General features: G+C 42.9%; 1 protein-coding gene across 1 annotated transcript; it reads right to left on the reverse strand.

Moving 5' to 3' along the window:
* Positions 1–1,008: 1,008 nt before the first annotated feature.
* Positions 1,009–22,969, reverse strand: LOC131530477 (low affinity immunoglobulin gamma Fc region receptor II-c-like). The gene is made up of 6 exons (XM_058760764.1): positions 22,807–22,969; positions 22,455–22,625; positions 7,364–7,648; positions 6,640–6,882; positions 6,434–6,547; positions 1,009–2,367 (listed from the first exon to the last, which is right to left on the reverse strand). The coding sequence occupies exons 1-6, from the start codon at positions 22,967–22,969 to the stop codon at positions 2,333–2,335; spliced, it is 1,011 nt and encodes a 336-aa protein (XP_058616747.1). The 3' UTR covers positions 1,009–2,332.
* Between the last annotated feature and the right edge of the window lie 534 nt (positions 22,970–23,503).

The raw sequence follows: 23,503 nt of genomic DNA on the forward strand, positions 1-23,503 counted from the left end.
ACAGGGTTCCCACACTTTGGATAACTTCAAATTCAAGGACCTTTCAAGGACTTTCCAGGTCCAATACCCTCAAATTCAAGGACTTAATGTGGGGACACATTTCAAGTGAGAGCAAAGGTTACATCGCGTCACCTTGTAAGATACATTGTAACAGTTTTCATGTGTCAAACACAACTATGCAAAAAAGCTATTTCTTTTTTTTTTTTGCTTTTATTTTTGGCCATATGACAGAAATCTGATATTTGTCGTATTTCTGTTTTGCATAAAATTGAGTAATATTTAGTACATATACTGTACTATACTGTACTGTATTCTAAATTTATCTGATATTAACTTTTGCATGGATTTTATTGAAAAGAGCTTATCTCATGTAACCAGAAGTTTTAAAGGGGTCATATAATGCCATTTTTGTACAAGTTAATATGATTCTTTAGGGTCTAAATGAAAAGTTTGTAATATACTTTAATTAAAAATTCTCGTTAGTATTGTAAGAAAAGACTAATTTTACCTGCTCAAAAACAGCTCTCTGTTCAGCACACCGTTTCAGTGCATGGGCCTTTAAATGATCATGAGTTTCTGAGCACACTTTCATTAATTTTAATGTACTGTTACCACGTTAACTTTACCACAGCGTACACAGTTTGTAATAACACAATAACCATAACGTTTTGTTCATTATAAACGTGGGATTATTAATTATATTGAGAACGTCAGAATAGAAAACATGCATGTACCCTGAATGTAAACATTAGCCACATACATCGTGAAGCGTGCTAGCGATTTGCAAAGATTAATATAAAGATTAATATAAAGGTTAATTAAACGTTACCCTCACTTCTTCTGGAGGTTCAGCAGGAACACGAATAGTTGGTACCGATTCTTTTTTCAGGAGCAGCTTCTTAGCAAAACCAGCTTTATACTGACCTTCATTTATAAAGCAGTCTGGTGAAAATGATTCGCACAAACATGAAAACATTGACGTTGCTCGTGGGGAATATTCCTTCAAAAGCAAAACTCAGCCACTGTGTCTTCAGCGGTTCGGACTTAGGAACATCAAAATGACTGCTGTGTTCATTATTGCACCCGAGAACAGAACACCACAATCGCTTAGACGCCATTCTGCTCATAGACAGCTCCAGCGTATATCAACAATGACGCGCGGACTATGATTGACAGCTCGCTCACGAGCAAGGGCGGGTCTGTGTTGAAACACTGCTGTCAATCAACCATCGTGGGAGGGGCGTCCGACCGTGTGGCGTCACACGGTCGAACGGCTTGATTTGAGACAGGGTAAAACAAATAAGGAGATTAAAAAAAAAACACTGGATGGATTTTTATCATTTTATGATGGTTGCTAACACACATTTCAGTACAATCAACTTGTAAAAGTGCATGTACCATTATATGACCCCTTTAAGATATATGAATATGCTTTTAAGTTTTTCTTGCCTCATGGCTTTACATTATCTTAACAAGCAAAGCAATTCAACATTACATCCTTTGGATCTCTGGCAAGCCATTCTTTGTAATCTTCTTTGGTGAGCCAAATATCTTGAAACTTGCATTTTCCAGTCATCACGTTTCAGCCTATTTTTGCAATGTTTCACAGTGTGTCTGTGAAACATTGAGGTACCATCTTAGTAGTTTCGTGTGCATGTGAACGTCATGGCAACAAACAACACAGAGTACCTCACGTGGGAAACACTTAACGTAACGCATAAATGTGCAATGTAAATCAAGCTAGCTAGTATGCACAAAGTGTTGGCAAAATAACATTAGCGGACCCGGAGGGAATAATATGGAATTTTCAAGGACCTGTATCTATGTTTGTTTATTTTCAAAAACTTTCCAGGGCCTTGAAAATTTTTTATCAGATTCACAAACTTTCAAGGATTTCAAGGACCCGTGGGAACCCTGTATGAACAAACTGTTTAGTTCAGTCAGTATGCTATCACATTTTTAAAAAACGAGGCATTATACAATGTGGCATCCATGTCTTTTTTTTAAATCAATGTAATATCAAAATGTACCTTATTAAATTTCTTAGCTATTCCAAAGATAAACAAAGCAATGTATATAATTTTTTTTTACAATCCAATTAATTCCTGATGGATAAAATCAAGTTCTTCGCTACACATTTTCTCGTTGAATATCCTGTTTCACTCAGAAGTCAAAAGGGTTGAGATGCTGCTTCATGTTGACTTTAACAACTGTGAGATGCCAAAAGGAGTCACTCTCAAAATTACAGTAAGTAATCATGTTCAGTCCAAACTTGTGACTGAGAGAATCCAGGATGAAGCTGAAGTTTTCTCACCATCACGACAGATTAATATCAGATTGCAGGTTCTTGCTCTTCAACAGATGCAGCTGTTAAATACACACAAAACAATCAAGCATTTACTTGAACGCATATGTATGTTTTTTTTCTCTCTATGTTCATCGTTTTCATGAACTACCTACCATCATCTTTTAACTATATTTAATCAAATTTGACTAGAAAAGACAAAACAAAAAATCATGTCTTTTGTCAGTGTTGAAAGATGTGTATTTGTAGAGTAAAAGATAAACAGGAGGAGTAAGACAGATTCAATTTAACTAATTTGTATTACAGCAATTTTCACAATACATGCTGTTTCAAAGCAGCTTTAGTAAGTACTTTACAAATCCAAAGCATGACAAGCTACACAGTATTAATAATAACTAGATACAAATTTTTGGTAACACTTTATTTCAATAGTCCACTTTAGACATTCTACTAACAGTAAGTAACTTTGCAACTACATGTCAACTAGCAGTCATTAGAGTATTGGTAGACTGTCTGCTTAATATCTTTATTTAATAATAATAATGATAAATAGATAATAATAATACACTTTATTTGTGATGGGTCCACAACACACAACATACTGACTATGAGAAACTTTGCAAGTAAATGTCAACTTATTCTACTAACCCTAAACCTAACCTAATGGTCTACTCTGAGAGTTAGTCATATAGTTGCAAATTAATGAAAATTAGTTGACATGTAGTTCCAAAGTTACTTATAGTTAGTAGAATGTCTAAAGTGGACTATCAAACTAAAGCATAACCTGAAAATATAGATAGAAGTTAATAACATGTTTCTACCATGATTAGCATGTTGTTAGCATGATTAAAATTTAGATTTGACTTGTTTAGTCCTGTGAATGTTATGTTTAATAAAAAAAGCATGATTAACATATTGTTAGAATGTTGTTAATCATGTTTATAGCATGATTAACATGTTATTAACATGATTAGTATGTTTCTTGCATATTGTTAGCATGATTTAACACATTGCTAACATGTTTTAACATGATTAAGCTTATTGCTAGCATGTTTTAACATGGATTTAACACACTGCTAGCACGTTTTAGCATGATTTAATACACTGCTAGCATGTTTTAACACATTAATACCATGATTAGCATGTTGCTAACATTGATAGCATGTCTTAGGCTACTTACTAGGCTTGGCTAGTGGGATAGATAGATAGATAGATAGATAGATAGATAGATAGATAGATAGATAGATAGATTAAATGAGACTAAATTGATTAGAAAGGGACGCTTGATTGAGTCTTAAGGGATTCTGGGAGTTAAGATTAGAATTTTGACAGGTGGAGTTTGAATAGTCTTGGCTCATTTGAACATTCCGTCAATGTAAGTCTATGGGATATTTAATCTTCATTTTTATCAGTCTGAAAAGAGCAAGCAACCCGAGTCAGAACAGTCTGAAGAGCCGAGCCTAGTTTAGTGGTTCTAGCTTAAAAGCTCTAGGAGGAGTAGCGTTCAGAAATTTAGTCGAAGAAGAAGAAGCGACTTAAATAGCATATCAGTAGGTTAGCTTTCTCAAGTCATTTGGTGGACACTGACGCCCGTTTCACACTGCAGCTGCAGACTCGCAGAGTATTCACACTGGAAGCATTTGTTCAGCGTCACAGCAGCGGCTCCAAAGCCATATTTCTTTACAAAGACAACTATAAATTTGTTTTTAGAAGTTGGACAGTTATAAACTTTAAAGTTTTGAAGTCTTGGGGATTCGCTTGTAAATGGTAAACAACAAAAACAGCTCCTATCATGTTGTTTCAGTCATACTCAAATATAGTGTCAGGGTACTGCCCTGACAGTCATGTCTGTTCTGGCTTTGTTTAATGTCTCCTTGTTTGTCTTGTGTCTGAGCACATGGCTTTGTCTTTGTTTTTGTTGGCCATGTGCTCCGCTTGCCCTGCCTCCTGGTTTCCAGTTACCCCGCCCCCTTGTTTAGTCCTGGTCTAGTCCTCGTTTACGTGATTGTGTCCACCTGATCCTCATGTGCTCTGCTCCTTTATATTGAGCCCCTTTCCCTCTTGTCTCTGCTGGTTCGTTGCGTTAGTTCCTTGTGTTTAAGAGAATTCATTGTCAGTCAACTGGTCGTATTAGTAGTGTTGTTTTACTTCCCTGGTCAGTCTAGCTTTGCATTTAGTTTTTTTTGAAGTTCATTTGGATTTCTTTGTTTTTGTTATTTTGGTCTAGAGCAAAAAGTAAAGCCAGGAACTAGGTTAGTCTTTTCTAGCTTTTAGTTTGGCTTCTTTCTTTATTTTGTTTTTGTTTTAGCCAGTTTATATTTCCAGTTATCGATTCCTGGTATTTGCCTTTTGGTTTATTATTTTGTTTATTTGTTCTCTGCCGTTTGTATTGCTTTTTTCCCCTTTCTAGTCATAGCGTGTAGTTGGTGTCTTATATTGTTGCTTGTTCTGTCTTGTGTGTTTTTTTTTGTCTAGTGTTTGTTCCTGTTCTGTGTCCTGATTCCCCCTGGCTGCTGTTCTCAATACCTGGCAATCTGAGCTGGACTGGTTTCACTACAGCTCAAATTATCAAGCCCTGACTGCTGTTCTCAAGACCTGGCTATCCGACTGGACTAGGTTTACTACAGCTCAAAGTATCTAGCTCAGGCTGCTGCCTGATCTCCTGTGGTCTCATTGACTGGTGCATCTCCTTTGTTCTCCGCCAAGCCTTGTCCAGGTCTGACCTCGGCCATCCTCCTGTGCTCCAGCAGACTGCCCTTTCCTACCGTTTGGACTCACTTCAGCCCTGTTTATACCAGTTTTGTCAATAAACGTCACCCCCTTGATAATTCTGCATCTGGGTCTCTCTCTCTAGTAAACTGTTGTGACAAAACCCTGACATATAGAAAGTGCTGTTTATACGGGTTTTTTTTTATAATAATAATAATATATATTTTACCCATAATCTCAATTTCTTATAGAAGCTGTCAATATGCTTTATGTAAATTACTTGTGATTAAACTCCACTTTTGTAACTGATCGGGAGAAATGTGAATTATGCGTTGGATTTTAACTAATTGTTATAGGCTAAGTAAAAATGTCAAAATGCTTAAGTTATTATTTAGAGCTGAATAAAAAAAAGTAGGCTATGTGTTTCTAACCAATCGTAATTTAAAGCTTAATATTTTTTCTTAGAAGCTGTCAATATGGGTTATATGATTTTTTTGGTGTCTGTGTTCATCTTGTGTCCTTGTTATAATTTGTGCCTTGTTGTCCGTTTTTGTAACCGAAGAGCTGGAGCAATTAGTCATTCTATTTTAGCTAATTGTTAAGTGAGAATATTATGTTTAAGTCATTATTTGTTCATAGAGATTCATTTCAAAAATGAAAAGGTGTATTTCTAACCAAGGTGAGCTTCGTTCATATATATATTTTTTATTTGGCCGAATGTTGAATGTCAGTATGTTTCATGTGCATTATTGTGTCTATAGCTCCTGCAAATAAATAAAAGGCGCAAGTTTGTCACTTCAATCATAAGTGAACACGTATGCAATATTTACAGAATACAATATTTACAGAAGCTGTCAATAATGAATGAATAATGAATTTCTTATGTAGGCCTACTGTATATACTCCATTGTAACTTAAGATCCTGAGCAAGATGAATTGTTCGTTGTGAGTTTGATAAAATGCTTTAAGTTATAATTTGCTTATGGCAATAAAAAATGAAAAACAAGTTAAAATGGGTAAATCTTCTAACATATTTTTGATTGTTCATTGTCTTTCCTGACACACTCCAATTCGTCTTAAAACACACTAGACCTGCTTATTCTGTGCATTTTTAGCACGTTTTGTGTGAAATCATATTTATTTTGTCCATCAAAAGTGTGCTGTCACTTTAATTGAGCGTGAGCGGCGCTGCAAAAATAGACTCGGCGCCGAAACCATCGCTGCAGCGCTGCTCACGCGACGCTCCTGCTTGACGCTCACGCGCTGCTCCTGCTCCCGGTGTGAATGCACTCATTTGTTAACATGCACGCCGAAAGAAATACGCGCCGCTCACGCTGGCGGTGTGAAACCGGCTTAATGATGACCAATTTGGTGTTGAACTGAATATAATGAATGTAAAGTAATAAATCAGACATTTACCTCTCATCCTGCAGCATTTGAAAATCAGCACGACTGTCACTAGCAGATATGGAGAAACTGCCAGAACAGAACTGAGTGTGTGGAGGACAGAGATCTGAGATCCTGAATGAGACGCTGAAGAAGAGACACACAAACACTTTATCAAGCTCCATATCTGAACGAGAACATAAGAAGAAATAAATCAGCTCAGTTTCATTGACTCTCACCTGTGACTGAGATCCAGCTCTTGGGTGACTCTCCTCTCTCTCGGTGTTTGCAGGAGTAGAAACCCTCGTGTGACTTTGAGACAGTAGAGATGATCATCTCTGTAGTTTGACTCTGGATGAGTGACCCATCTTTATAGAAATCAGCTCTGAGGTTTGGTGGAGTTGTGTGTCGATCTAAACAGCGTAGAGTCAGAGTTTCTCCTTCAGTCACAGGATGAACAGGACTCTCCAGAATCACATCAGCTACAGAAACAGAGCAAACATCAACTGACAAATAGTACGATTATAGTAAGAATGAATCAACAATGTGGTGACAACAACAAAAACAACAACAACAACAACAACAATAATAATAATGCATTTTATTTAGAGATGCTTTTCAAAACACTCAAAAACACCTTAAACTTAATGACAATCTTAAATTACAAGGCAGTAATACGATCAAAATAATTTCTATTCAACATTAAGATAATCCATAAATTAAAATTAATCAGTTAAAGCTAATTGAAAAAGATGAGTTTTAAGACACTTTTTTTTTTTTTTTAATGACAAAAGTCAAAGTTTGAGCAATGGCTTAATAGTCAAAGGTTTAATAGTCTAACAGATTGTCATTCAGGAATAAGATTGTGTGGATGGTTGAATTGAGATCACAATCCAGCTATTTAAATCCAAAACATAAAATTAGGGTTTTGTGAAATGAATAAATATAGAAACACAGACTCACGGTGTACAGTGATATTAACAGGATGATATTTCTCTCCAGATTCAGACTCACACCAGTACACTCCAGTGTCATGTGTGATGGTGGGGCTGATTGTACATGTAGATCCTGTTTGTGATCCCGACACTGATGATGAACAATCTTCCAGCTTCTCCCAGCTGTCTGTGTATCTTCTCACTGTCCATCCAGTAGAGTTACTCTGGTCCTCACAGCTCAGAGAGAGAGAGTCAGATGTGAAGTGTTGAGTTCTGTTGGGTCTGACGATCAGAGAGACTGGAGGAGAAACACCTGAGAAGACAATTACAGCTACAGTTTAGAAATCAATCAAGACAGTTTTATTGATAAAACACTTTACACAACTTACATTGTTTCAAAGCAGCTTTTCAGAAAAATATTAAAGTTCTAATATCTGAAAATCCATAAGTCAACACTGAATATTTCTAAAACTTCATAAACAAAATTACACCTTAATATATTTGTCATTATGCCATCAGCAATCAAACTAAAGACAGCTGTGACAACCAACAAAAACCTCCATAAGCTGTTACTATTGGAGAAAAAAAACCTTGGGAGAAACCAGACTCAACTCGGGGGTCAGTTCTTCTTTGCCTGTACAGCCTGTACAGGCAAAGAAGCCTTATATTAGGCTTGTTTGAGTAGTATTCATAGTTAGCTGAGATTGTTGTGTATTTATTTACTTAGATATAATCAGTGATGGGCAGTAGCGTCGCTACAAGTAGTAACGCTACTAGTTTAACTACATTTCTCAGTAGCGTGGCGGTAGCTTCACTGCTTTCTGAATCAAATAGCTTTTCACATTTTCCAAAGAAAGCATTCTGAAACTCGAGCTCAAATCAGAAATATAACAGCTACGGATCACTGATCCTGGATCAGTAAGTGACGCCACAGACACTCAAGCCTCGTTCAGACTGTCAGCCCAAATCCGATTTTGTGCTTATCCAGATGGAATCGGATTTGAATAACTGACTGTCCACACAGCATATCGCAACTGTTCATATGCGAATTGTGTGTCCATAAGCACTCTTTCGTTTTTACTGAATGTGCATTGGTTTCTATGGTAATACCCTTGAGTTGTTATGACTACGTTAAAAACAACAGTAACAGCAATACAGTTTGCAATACAGAAAATAGAATACGGAAATAGGTCTGGTATCTGATATCTAAACTAGGACAGTATTAATAATATAACATAAACGTCTCGAATGAAGATGACGGGTGGGTTGAAGCCGTGTTTTATTAAATCAAGCAAATTAGCAGAAATATGGACAAAGAGACAACAAAAAACTAGGGTGCAAAGCGCAAGGCCAAACAATTACCTTTAGAGGGGGAAAATACAACAAGAGCGGTAAACAAATTCAAACAGAAAGAATGCGCAAAGTCATGAAATTGTTCTGGTTTCAAAGCGTCGCCCCATGAAAAACCTCGCAATTTATATCTCACAACGGTGTGACGAGGCCTAGCGCTGTTAAGCACACGGATAAAGTCAAGATACCTCTCAGTTTTAGGGGTACTTACGAGGGACCAGTCTGGTGTGTGAAAGAGTTAGAACAATCATTTGTGTTTGTGATGTTCTTATTGTCTCTATAAAGATTTGTACGTTTATATCCATTTATGAACGCTGTTACAGAATTTGTCTTAGTGACATGCAATGGAATATTTTATTAAAAGATAACGCAGAGGACTGATTGAGTAACACTCGGTCAAGGGTTCGTTCAAGTACCGTAAACCTGTAACTTTATCGTAATTATTTAAAAAAATACATACAAGCATCACGCCTGCCACTTTTGTAACTGACTGATATTTAAGCTAAACAAACATTTGCAATTGTGAAAAATTAAGATAATTAAGACGCGTTAAAAACTGCCGACCGCATTCTTTCTTAAAGAAGAGCAGACAGACATGACAACGCTCAATTACAGGATCTGTTTGGAGTTGGCATTCCTTATTTTTAAAAACATTTGTCAACATGATTTCTTTTGTAATATCATGTTTGGCCTTGTATTTACTAGGAATTGAATCTTTGTAAAAATAAGAAAAGTAATAAATAAAAAAATGAAAATGATATAGATTTAAGAGACTTGTGAACCGTTAAAACTTAACAACAGTATTACCACTATTAATAAGCAGTCTTAACAACAAAGCATATTGTGGCGGGGGTGAGGAATCACACACGACAACAAGACTGTTGACGTCAAGAAAAACCCCGGAGGGTGGATTTATTCGTGCAGTATTGTGAGTTCGTGGTGTGGTGCTCCGTGTAGTGTTCCCGCTTAATCCTCGTGTGCCTTCCAAGTAGTGGGTCGGTGTGGTGCTCCGTGGATCGGCAGGACCGGTCACCCGCTGTCTTCTGGTAGGGAGGAGAGAGAACAACATTAGTTGTGGAGACTTCCTTGGAACTCACCAGAGTGTGCGTGAAAGGTGGCTTATAAAGGGCGGTGTCTGATGAGCTCCAGGTGTGACCGGTCTGCCGGTGATGCGTGGCGCAGGTGTGCACCCTTTGTTTCCAGAGCGACGCTGATGACGGCTCGGGACACGTGTCACACTCCCCAAGCGTTGTCCTGGTGCTCCTACACAACGGGGAAGACAGGGGTGGGTGGGTGGTGAACCCTGACAGACCTGCGAAAGCTGCCCAGCCACGGGAGAGTCCATCCGCATTGGCATTGGCCGTTCCGGCCCGATGTTGTACGTCAAAGTGGAAGTCCTGGAGCGCCAGGAACCACCGAGTCACCCGCGCGTTGGGTCTCCTTAGCTCGGGCCATCCACTGCAGGGGAGCGTGGTCGGTGACGAGGGTGAACTTCCGCCCGAGGAGGTAATATCGGAGCTCCAGGACTGCCCACTTAACGGCCAACGCTTCTCTCTCTACCGTGGCATAGCGACGTTCCGCGGGGGTCAGCTTCCGACTGATGTAGACCACCGGGTGTTCCTCGCCGTCTACTACCTGGGAGAGGACGGCTCCCAACCCGGTGTCGGATGCGTCCGTCTGCAGTAGGAAGGGGCAGCTGAAATCCGGGGCCCGTAGGATGGGCTCGGTCGTGAGGGCCGCCTTCACCTGTTGGAACGCCTGGTCCGTCTCACGGTTCCAGACGATCTTCTCGGGCTGCCCCTTCTGGATCAAGTCTGTCAGGGGAGCAGCTAAGGAGGAGAAGTTAGGGATAAAACAGCGGTAATACCCTGCCAACCCCAAAAAGGCTCGTACCTGGGTCTTGGTCGTGGGAACCGGTGTGGAGAGGATAGCCGCCACTTTCTTCTCCTGGTGCCGGACGACACCCCGTCCCACCTGGAAGCCCAGGTACTTGGCGTCGAAGAGGGCCAGGTGGCATTTCCGGGGGTTGGCAGTCAGTCCAGCCCTGCGAAGCTCCATCAGATTTAGATTTAGATTTAGTCATTTTGCAGACGCTTTAATCCAAAGCGACTTACAATTGGGGAATACATAAAGCGATTCATCTTGAAGAGGCAATCAGACAGACGAAGTGCTTGCAACACCAAGTCTCAGGCATTGTTCAAATAAATACAAACTACCAAAGGAAGGAATAAGTAAAGATTATTATTATTTTTTTTTTTTAAGTTTAGGATGAAGTCAAGTGCTGTCGAAAGAGATGAGTTTTCAGTTGTTGCTTGAAGATTGACAGGGATCCAGTATTCCGGATAGGGGTGGGAAGATCGTTCCACCAGCCAGGAATGGTGAACGAGAATGTTCTGGAGAGTGATTTTGAGCCTCTCTGTGATGGTACCACGAGGCGTCGCTCACTCGCAGATCTCAGATTTCTGGAGGGGATGTAGTTTGTTAATAGAGAGTGCAAGTAAACGGGTGCTGAGCCAGTGGTTGTTCTATATGCAAGCATCAGTGTCTTGAACTTGATGCGAGCCGCGACTGGTAGCCAGTGCAGGGAGATAAAGAGAGGTGTAACATGGGCTCTTTTGGGTTCGTTGAAGACCAGTCGTGCCGCTGCATTCTGAATCATTTGTAGAGGTTTGACTGTGTTAGACGGAAGTCCAGCCAGAAGAGCATTGCAATAGTCCAGCCTAGAAATGACAAGGGCCTGGACAAGAAGTTGTGCAGCATGCTCTGTCAGAAAGGGCCTGATCTTTCTGATGTTATATAGTGCAAACCTGCAAGATCGACCAGTCTTTGCAATGTGGTCTTTTTGAAGGTCAGCTGATCATCAAAGATTACACCAAGATTTCTGACCGAAGTTGATGGGGTTATTGTTGATGAACCTAACTGGATCGTGAAGTCATGCTGTAGAGTCGGAGTGGCAGGGAGGACAAGAAGCTCAGTCTTTGCCAGGTTGAGCTGCAGGTGATGTTCTTTCATCCATGCCGAGATGTCCGCCAGGCAACCTGAGATCCTTGCAGCTACCGTTGGATCATCTGGTTGAAAAGAGAGGTAGAGCTGTGTGTCATCAGCGTAGCAATGGTATGAGAATCCATGTGCCTGTATGATGGGACCCAGTGATGTAGTGTATGTGGAGAAGAGGAGGGGCCCAAGAACTGATCCCTGAGGAACTGCAGTGACCAGTATATGTGCTTTGGATACCTCCCCTCTCCAGGTCACCCTGAAAGACCTACCAGTGAGATAGGATTCAAACCAGCGAAGTGGAATGCCAGTGATGCCCAGTGATGAGAGGGTGGACATTAGTATCTGATGATTGACAGTGTCAAAAGCGGCAGATAGATCCAGCAGAATGAGGACTGATGATTTGGAATCAGCTTTTGCAATTCGCAGGGCTTCAGTGACCGAGAGAAGCGACACCCTCCGCAACCGTTCGAGGTGTTCCTCCCAGCTTTCCGCGTGTATGATGACATCATCCAAATAGGCCGCTGCGTAGGCCTGGTGGGGCCGTATTAGGACATCCATCAGCCGTTGGAAGGTGGCTGGGGCCCCGTGTAGGCCGAAGGGGAGAACCCGGTACTGCCTGTTGCCACTAGGGGTCGAAAAGGCGGTCTTAGGTTTTGCGGACTCGGTTAGCGGCACCTGCCAATATCCCTTTGTGAGGTCGAGCGTCGAGATGAACCGCAGGGCCGCTGCCTCACGATGGTCCCAGTCGGGCGCGGATGTCGTGGTGGAGGACGTTGGTCCGCCCGGGCAGGGGGGAGAACAAATCGGAGAACTGACTGACCAGATGTTGCAGCTCCGTCTTCTGGGCAGCCGAGAGATGGGGGTTGACGTCGACAACCACGGGGTCTGAGGTGGCAAGGGCCGACAGTTGAGCCCGGCTCCCAACCCACCGTTTCAAGAGATTGACATGATAGAGTTGCTCCTCTCGTCGGCGGCCAGGCTGACGTACCCGATAGGTGACTGGCCCAACTCATTTGGTGACGGTGTACGACCCCTGCCAGGTGGCCAGGAACTTGCAAGCGGCTGAGGGGACCAACACCATCACATGGTCCCCCGGCTGAAACTCCCGTGGTTGGGCTGCCCGGTTGTAGTGACGTTGCTGGGCTTGTTGGGCCTTGGTGAGGTGTTCCCGGACTAACGGCATCACTCTGTCGATCCTCTCCCTCATGTCGCACACATGCTCGATCGTGGATCGGAAGGCGGCTGGCTGTTGCTCCCAGGCTTCCCTCGCAATGTCCAGGAGTCCTCGAGGCTGGCGGCCGAACAGCAACTCGAAGGGGTAAACCCGGTGGAGGCCTGGGGAACCTCCCGGATCCCGAATAGCACGTAAGGGAGCATCCGGTCCCAGTCGCGCTTGTTCTCGGCAGCCACGCGGCGAAGCATTTGCTTGAGGGTTTGGTTGAATCTCTCTACCAAGCCGTCCGTCTGGGGATGGTAAACGGTGGTTTGACCTTCAGGAGGCGACAGAGGTCCACCATTAGCCGGGACATGAACGGCGTGCCTTGGTCAGTCAGTATCTCCGCTGGGATGCCGACTCGGCTACTCAAGAGGAACAGCTCCTGGGCGATGGCCTTGGAGGTGGCCTTACGAAGGGGGATTGCCTCTGGGTACCGGGTGGCATAGTCGACAATCACCAGGATGTGTTCATGGCCACGGGCGGACTTCGGCAACGGCCCTATCAGGTCCATCCCGATGCGCTCGAAGGGCACCTCGATGATGGGTAGCGGAATCAGCGGGCTGGGGGGAGGAGTCCTCGGTGAGGTCCGTTGGCAAGTCGGGCAAGCTTGACAGAAGCGCCTCACATCGGCCTCCAGGCCTGGCCAATGGAAACGGTCCCTGATGCGTTGGGTGGTATTCTGCACTCCGAGGTGGCCTGCCATCGGGTGGGCGTGGACTAGTTCCATCATGACCTCTGTTTTGGCTTTCGGCACTACCAACAGCGATTTTTCCTCCCCCCTCCGCTGAGCGACACAGTAAAGCAGGCCATTTTGGATGCGGAAGTGGGGGATCGGGTGCGGCGCTGGCAGGACCTCTTTCCCCTCGATTACCCGCACTTGCGTCCAACAGTGCTTCAGGCGGTCATCCCCGTGCTGCTCCTTTGCGAACGATCCCCTTTGAGGATCCTACTTTGAGAGGGGGACTCACCATCTCGGGCGCTGTCGGATGCCAGCAACACGGGGCGACGGCGGGGACTGCGTCTGGGTTTTCGGCGACGGCGGTTCCAGGCCGGGCTGACAGGCTGGCTGGCTGGCGGCGGTAAGGAGCCGTTCGAAACCCGGCCAGTCTCTCCCGAGGAGGACGGGGACCGGCAGGTCCTTTAGAATTCCCACTTCCACTGGCCAGGTTCCATGGGCCGCCGAGATGTTGATCCGCCGCGCGGGTATCTGCCGCATGTCCCCATGGACGCAGGTTACGGACAGGAGGGCCTTGGACTCGGCCTGCGAGGGAAGGACGGCCGGTTGGACGAGGCTTATGGCGCTGCCTGAGTCCAGGAGGGCGGGGAATGGACGTCCGTTAATCCGTACCTCCGTCTGTGGGGCGGCGAGGGGCGGGTCCTGGTGTAGGGAGCAGCCTGTCAGCCAGGCCCGGTTTGGAGAGCGGGGCGGTTCGGTGGGCATGGGCTCATCCTGGGGGCCGGGAACCGCTGGCCTGTTTACCGGTCGCGGGGTGCCCTCCGGCGTGCGTCGCTCCTGGACCACCCTCCGGGGAAAAGGCGGCACTCGCTCCCCCGCCTCTCGGTGAAGGGTGGCATCCGCGAGTTCGATGGCCTTGACGACTTCCCCGATGGTAAGGGGGTTGCGCATCCCAGCGGCTTGCCGAAGGGGGCGGGGTAGAGCTCGGAGAAGCCTGTCCACGACGACCCTTTCGGCGACTTGATTGGCCGTGGGGTTACCGACGAGGAGCCAATGTCGAGCCAGACGCGAGAGCTCGGCTGCCTGGGCGTGGGCCGGTAGGCGGGGCTTGTACTCCCAGTCCTGGAACAGTTGGGCCGCTCGGATAGGGGACAGGCCCACTCTAGCCAGGACTCCGGGGATAACGCGAAGTAGGCTCGCTGCGCCTCTCCGGTCAGAAGGGGAGCGATAACCCGGGCCCATTCCTCTTGCGGCCAATCCTCCCGGAGCGCGACGGCCTCGAACATTTGGAGGAAGTGTTCTACGTCGTCGTGGACAGTCTTCTTAGGGAGAAGCTGGGTCGCCCGCACGCGGGGATCGGGCAGCGGAATTCTGCATTCTCCACCAGTGTGGCGGGGGTGAGGAATCACACACGATAACGAGACTGTTGACGTCAAGAAAAACCCCGGAGGGTGGATTTATTCGTGCAGTATTGTGAGTTCGTGGTGTGGTGCTCCGTGTAGTGTTCCCGCTTAATCCTCGTGTGCCTTCCAAGTAGTGGGTCGGTGTGGTGCTCCGTGGATCGGCAGGACCGGTCACCCGCTGTCTTCTGGTAGGGAGGAGAGAGAACAACATTAGTTGTGGAGACTTCCTTGGAACTCACCAGAGTGTGCGTGAAAGGTGGCTTATAAAGGGCGGTGTCTGATGAGCTCCAGGTGTGACCGGTCTGCCGGTGATGCGTGGTGCAGGTGTGCACCCTTTGTTTCCAGGGCGACGCTGATGACGGCTCGGGACACGTGTCACAATATGTTTAATACATATTGTAGATAGGTTTTAACGGTGCAGGTATTTTCATACCGTCGGACATTCATTTAGCTTGTTCTGTGCTTTTAAAGCGTAATTAAATACCCTCAGGGACCCATTGCTCCGCATAAGGTGTTCCTCACATGTGCCGATTCATTCAAGGGTAGTTTACAACTTGAATGAAGTTGTAATACAAGTTTACAGTTTTGCCAAAGTTCTACCAACATGTGAACTTTGCAACAAGGGGAAATAACACACTGGACTTTGTTTACACAACAGTTAAGAGCGCATACAAAGCTGAACCCCGCCCCCACCTCGGGTACTCAGACCACATCTCTGTTATGCTAATCCCAGCATACAGACCACTTCTGAAACTGGCCAAACCGGTTCACAAACAGATCAAGGTATGGCCAGACAATGCCACCTCAGCACTGCAGGACTGCTTCCAGGACACAGACTGGAACATGTTTAAAGAGGCGGCCACCTACAACAACCACACAGACCTGCAGGAGTACACTGAAACTGTGACTGCTTACATCCAAAAGTGCACTGATGATGTGACAGTCACCAAGACCATCACCACACGCGCCAACCAGAAGCCATGGATGACAGCAGAGGTTCGTGGGCTGCTAAAGACCAGAGATGAAGCATTCAGATCAGGAGATAAAGCAGCCCTCAAAACAGCAAGAGCCAATCTGTCCCGCAGCATCAAAAATGCAAAACGGTCATACGCTCAAAAAATCAACAATCACTTCACAGACAGCAGTGACACACGGAGCCTGTGGCAAGCTATTCAGACCATCACAGACTACAAGCCCCCACCACAGGCCTGTGATGACGACACATCCCTCCCAGATACACTCAACCACTTTTACTCACGGTTTGAAATGCTGAATGACACACCTGCACAAAAACTGCCCACACCTCCCAACGACCAGGCGCTCTGTCTGTCTCCAGCCGACGTAAGGAAGTCCCTATCTAGGATCAACCCACGCAAGGCTGCGGGTCCCGACAACATACCTGGCCGTGTACTGAAAGACTGCGCTGCACAGCTGACAGATGTCCTAACAGATATCTTCAACACCTCGCTGAGCCAGGCAGTCGTCCCCACATGTCTCAAATCCACAACAATCATACCGGTACCAAAGAAATCACCTGTGTCCTGTCTAAATGACTACCGTCCCATAGCACTGACTCAATCATAATGAAGTGCTTTGAGAGGTTAGTCATGCACAACATCAAAACCAGCCTCCCCAACACACTCGATCCGCTCCAGTTTGCATACCGTCCGAACCGCTCTACGGACAATGCAATTTCCTCCACTCTCCACCTGGCTCTTACCCACCTAGAAAATAAAGACTCTACGTTAGAATGCTGTTCATTGACTTCAGCTCAGCATTCAACACAATAATCCCACAACAGCTCATAAATAAACTCAACCTGCTGGGCCTTAACAATTCCCTCTGCAATTGGATCCTGGACTTTCTAACCGGAAGACCTCAGTCAGTCCGTGTCGGCCACAACACCTCGAGCACTACCACACTGAACACAGGTGCCCCACAAGGCTGTGTGCTCAGCCCGCTGCTCTTCACGCTGCTGACCCACGACTGCACTGCCAAGTCCAGCTCCAACCACATCATCAAGTTCGCTGATGACACAACAGTGGTAGGCCTCATCAGCAACAACGATGAAACGCACTACAGAGAGGAAGTGGCACAGCTGGCTGAATGGTGTGGCACTAACAACCTGTCCCTCAATGTGAGTAAGACAAAGGAGGTTGTGATGGACTTCAGGAGAAACTCCGGTGATCACCCCCCACTGACCATCGACAGCTCGCCTGTGGAGAGAGTCAGCAGCACTAAATTCCTGGGGGTGCACATCACAGAGGATCTCACCTGGTCCACCAACACCATGTCACTCTCCAAGAAGGCACAACAGCGCCTACACTTCCTCCGCCGGCTGAAAAGAGCAAGTCTCCTCCACCCATCCTCACCACTTTCTACAGGGGCACCATTGAGAGTGTGCTGACCAGCTGCATCACTGTCTGGTACGGAACTGTACTGCAGCAGACCGCAAGACCCTACAACGGACAGTGAACACCGCTGCAAGGATCATCGGTGCCCCTCTCCCTCCATCCTGGATATTTTCCTCACACGATGCTCCAGCAAAGCCAATAGTATCGTGAAGGACTCCACACACCCTCCCACAGTCTCTTCCAGCTCCTACCATCAGGAAGACGGTACCGAGCATCAGAGCCCGCTCTGCCAGACTGCTCAACAGCTTTTTCCCCAGGCTGTGAGAGCCCTGAACTCAAATCACCCCGCCCCTCTCTGAACCCCCATACAAACCCCTACCTCCTGTAACATGTAACGTGCAATTCAAGTGTGCTACACACAGGTGAGTGGGCCTGTACAAACCACCTGTAGTAGCACACTCTCCTCCTCTATGCGCACTAGTCACTTTTCACACACACTGCTGTGTGTACACAAATCCCACAAAAAGAACTCCGTAATATATGTATGTTTACATGCTCATGCACTACAAATCATCCTGCACTGTTCCCCAGCCAGCTGCTTGAACTCAATGTTTCTCCTTGCACATGTACAGTACTTATCTGAAGCATTCGTATAGTTTGTATAGTTTGTATTTTTTAGTTTGTATAGGTACTTTTTTATAGATAGTATATTTATATTTATAGTCAAAATCTATCAGTAGGATAGTTGTGTATAGGTTTATATTGTCTTACTCCATTGTTGTATGCCTGTATTTATGTAGCACCGTGGTCCTGTGAGGCACGACATTTCGTTCCACTGTATGCCCCCGCATGTAGCGGAATGACAATAAAGCTCAACTTGACTTGAACTTGACTTGAACTCCGAAGAATGTGTGCCATGGTGACATGGACGATTTTGTAAAGACTTTTCACATGTCTGTAGTTGACTTAAACAAACATTTTAAATGAGCTGGAATGTTATGGGTAGAAAGATTGGTGCCTGCAAAAGCCATAAACTCGCTCTTCAAAGACGTGACCCTTCAAATCACATGACCATCAGGCAAGATGTTACATCATCATATGGTCTGTCTACATATGTTTCTTAGTAGACAACCAATAGTATATTTTCAGCTAAGGGTACCCTGCTGATAAAGAACGTTCAGAAAAGTACGACCATATACAACTATATAAGTGTAGAACTAGATCACAGGCTCACCCTAGTATGCTAATACTCTAAGATATGGCCGCTTTTTTATTTTTTATTTTGCTTTTTAAGCAGTAATATGCCTTGAAATAAGTTAAATATAAAATTTTCTAAAAATAAAACTTAAATAAGGAATCACCGCTCCGTGTTTGATGGAAGATACGTCAACGCTGTGACAAACACCCAGACGCCTTCACATATGGAACTTTTTAAAATATCGCTAGTTTATTTTTTTAAAACATACAGAAAGACTTTGGCAAAATGTTTTATAGCATGTGTGAGGGGATTAAAACATTGGAGACGATACTTAAAATAAGAACCTTTTAAAGATGCTGAAGTGTTTAATGTGGAATAAATCTAATATAAACTATTCTTTAGTTGAAATAAGAGTCACCGACATCAGCTGAAGTAGGGAAACTCTCTCTTAGAGAAAAGGTTAGCAGACTAACATCTCAGATCATCTGGTCTGTAACTCGACCCTCACCCTCCCTTGGCTGCCAGGGTCTGAGGCAGACCCTCAGTTTCACATTGGAGATTACCCCAAAGAGGAACTGTGAGTTTTGTTAATATTTAATAATGTTTATAACTTAAACTTTTTTATTTTATTTCTTTTATTTTGGAAATCTTTAATTCCCAGTATGGACATCATTGTTCACAGAAAAATGTAAGACATTTTATTGTCACCTAGCCTGGCTATTGTAAATGTTTATTTTTAATATAGTATGTTACATGTAATCACAGTGATGCCACCTTCTTTAAAAGACGAGAATGATGCGTTTTATAAGTTCAATCACCTTAAATGTTGAATATGTGTTTAAAATGTATGATGAATGAATTGCCTTTGTAGCATGTTGTCATATATATGTATCACCATTGGGGATTTTTTATTTATTTTCATTTAAAAGAAGAGAATAGCCTACGACTCGGGACGATTGAATGCGCAAGCGTTCATGTGAGAGAGAGAGAAAGAGAGGAGAGAGAGAGAGAGAGAGAATAGCAACCAACGTCAAATTCGTAGCATAAAGGGGTGACTAGTTGTCATTTTAGATAAATCATTAAAGTTTTGAAGCCCTTCCGAGCCGGGATTAGATAAGCGATCATGTAAATCATGTTTAAACTAAACACAATTTGTGTAATCAGTTCATTTGAGGCCGACTGGTATACCATGAAGACGTGATTCTCCATGAAGAATGTAAGACCATTTTATTTGTTAAACTAAAAAATTTTTATCCCTTCTCATTATTAGTCATGTTGCCTATTTTATTTAAATTCTTTTTATACAACCAACAGAATATATGTGTGAGCAAGGGCTTGTGTCTTAAAACTGACCTGTTAAAATTGTTTATTTATTCTGCTTTTACCCTTAAATTCAATATCTTTTTCTCAAGGACCCCAGAGATATAGAGAGCGAGAGAGAAAGAGCATGAGGGTGGAGACAGAGAACTTTTTACAACTAAACACTTTTTGTAAACCTCTCGTTCGAAGAATGGTGATGCTCGCAAGAGGAGGAAATATTTTTCTCTTGAGGAAAAATGTAAGAGGGTTTATTTCTTTATTGTCTGTCTTAAAACTGACCTGTTAAAATTTATTCTGTTCATCCTTTTACATACATCTCCCATAGAGGGAGAGTCCATAATACACCAGGCCTCGGAATGCAACCGCCACGTGGTCCACAGATGGGCAAACCCCCACCGGATGAGCATAAAATCTTCAAAACATTACCCGACAGCTCATTTATGGTTTTACACTTGTACAAACAACATATCTCATCCCCGGATGATGTAGGAATTTCACGCATTCCAATCCTCACATCTGGATCGCATTAACGGGGTCAAGGGGTCAACACGACCTGGGTGGTCGCTATGTGGGTGGGCCGTGTGGGGGAGGGGGAAAAGCCATAAATAAATCATTTTTGTCACTGTGTACTCCTTATATACTACTAGTATTGTTCATTCTTAGTTCATGTTAACTGAACCTTATTGTGAAGTGTTACCATGTATATAAATGTATCTGTATACAATAAAGCCACAATACCAACTACCAGGAGGTTTCCGGCCGACAGCAAAAATTTATTTTGCCTATGTCACAATTTGAGGTCAGTCCGGCCCTGTATTTGATACTGATTATGTTGCCAAACTGGTTTGGAACAGCTGTTGAATAAACAATTAATCTGAACTATTATGTCTATCTGCTTGACTGACAGTTTTATTGATCACTGAGAGAGCATTGACTTGGTATGATGTTGGTTCAATAGAATTTTTTTTTTTTTTTTTTTAAATAGCTTGGATGTAGTAAACTACTTTTGCCATGTTGCCGTAGCTTAGCTTGCTACATTTCCCAGGGTTGTAGCTTTAGTGTAGTGAAGCTTCATTTAAAGAAGAGTAACTGTTAGCTTAGCTCACTACATTTTCCAAGTAGCTTGCCCAACACTGCACTGTAAAAAAATTTAAAGTAAAAAAAAACAGCGAAATGCTTGGCAGCACAGGGTACCAAACGTTTGCCATTAATGGAAATAACGGTTAAAGAACGTTTTTAAAAAAAATGGTCAATGAATGGCAGAAGCAACTGCCAAACAAAAACTGTAAAATGAAGGTACAAGATCCTATTTTTTTTTTTACTTTACAGATATTGTCTGGATTACAATTGTGAAACATTCTCTGTGCAACTTTTTTTTACAGTTAACCATCATCTAACAACAGCATACGTGTAAAAACTAATAACGACCACTACATCAACAGCTCCACAGTTACTGCTTTTATATAAAAACAACAGAACATTAAACACTAACAGATCTCTCTAGATCTCAGCATCTTCACTTATTACAAACCAGTCTGAATTTATTTATTTCATACAAAACTTCTTATTGAGAATTAACAGAGGTTTAGATGTTGATGTTTTATTGAAAATAATCAAGTTTGAAGTCACCATTGCGGAGATAATCGTTTAGTAAGTGTTAGTGTTTAATGTTCTGTTGCTGCCAGTTGTGACGTTTAATTAATTAATTAGTTAATTTTACAGTGAAGGTGTTTGATCGTAATAATTTATGAAATTTCTGTAAATTAACAGTGTTGTCAGCTTGTTTAAATAAGAAGATTTTACTTTAATTTTAAGGTTTTAGTTTGGCACCCTGTGCTGCCAGTCATTTGACCGTTTTTGTCTTTTGTTTTTCAGTGAAGGTGTTTGATCATAAAAATTCAGGAAATACCTGTAAAATAACAGTGCTTGTCAGATTATTTAAATAAGGATATTTTACTTTAATTTTATGTTTTTTGTTTGGCAGCTGTTGCTGCCAGTCATTTGACCATTTTATCATCTAACGGTTTTATTTGATTAATTACAGATTATTTTGTGGATATAATTATTAGGCAGATGCTAATCAAACTGTAAAATGATTGATTAAGTGTTTATATGGTTCATCCTATAAAATGTGCTGATGTGCACATTGAGTGTCCTGTGTTGCTGGTAAAGTGCATCCTAGAATCAAGATCTGGTCAATGACATAAAAATTAAAAATTAATTTAATAATGAAAACACTATTTATTAAATATGTCAGATTATAAATTTGTATTACACCTATTTGATTATTTTCCCTCAAGTCCACTTATGTAAGAAACACTTTTGTGCCACAGTAGTTATATTTTAGTTTTTCATGACGATTAGAATTAAACGTTTTACATTTTTGCAGCAAACCCAGGAATCAACATGTTGCTGGTTAGTTTGGTCTATTTAGGCCCTGCTACTAGATTCAGTAACTACACCTGACAGCAGAAGCATCTCTCTCCATTCACACCATTAAAAAGTAGCTGTATATTATGACAGGATAAAATTTCCAGACACATCAAGCTCTAAAAAGATAGAAAATTTCAGAGTGTTTCATTCATTCTGTTCAGTCTGAACTCACCAGTGACCCAAAGTGGCTGTTTGTTGCTGATGGTTGTGTTATAGGCTGGTTCTCCTCTCTTTGCTCTGCACACATAAACTCCTGTGTGTTTTAGAGCAGCAGAACTGACAGTGTAGTTTCCTCCAGCTCCTCTGCTGCTGTCTGAGAGCAGATCATAACGATATCTGCTGTCTGTATAAAGTGAAAATGTGCAGTTACCTCAAGAAATGAGCAGACATTTATACATGAGTCTTATAAATGACCTTTGTTGGTGTAATCAGAGTATTCAGATTGATTAAATATTTTTAATCTCTATATTATTTTTTTATGAAACCAGTTTATTCAGATGTTACTGAAGCACACTATATCTTACCTGATGAACCAGTATCAGTGAACCAGCTGAATGTCCAGCCTGTAGAGGAGCCGTTAACCTCACAGATCAGAGTCACTGGATCTCCTTCAGTCAACCACGTCTGTGGAGAAACACTTAAAACTGCTCTGGGATCTGAAGCTGAGAAATCACTCATTAATAACATGTTAAACTTGTGTGTGAATGTGAAGAGCCCAGTCAACAATTTGATATCACAGTGATGTCACCATGAGCTCACAGGATACTCGTGATGAGATCACAATGTGAGGTAACAGTGAGCTAAAAGTGTAACCTCACAGCGCCCTCACTGTGTGCTCATACTATGGTCACAATGTAAGGTCAAAGTGCACTCACTGCACAGAGACTAGGTACCCAGCATGCATTGCAGCATAACGCTTTTGATTGTTTACAGTGTATCAAACACATAACAGTGTTTGATACACTGATTCTTGATATCTCTCTTTGTGTTTAAATGACACAGTAGTTCAAAATGTTTGTCTTATCATGCTTTTAATATTCTTCATAAACGATTATGACACTGCTGGGTCCTATATTGTATAACCACAGAGCTATTATTAAAAACTTTAAATTAATAACTCCTCACAAAGACTGCATACTGAAGTCTTCATCAGTTATCGTCAGTAACAAACCAATATCACCTGGTTGCAGTCTCTTTTTGGTTTTCCTTGCCATAACAAAT

The sequence above is a fragment of the Onychostoma macrolepis genome, chromosome 22 (genome assembly GCF_012432095.1).
Source record: "Onychostoma macrolepis isolate SWU-2019 chromosome 22, ASM1243209v1, whole genome shotgun sequence".
In the NCBI taxonomy this organism is placed as follows: domain Eukaryota; kingdom Metazoa; phylum Chordata; class Actinopteri; order Cypriniformes; family Cyprinidae; genus Onychostoma; species Onychostoma macrolepis.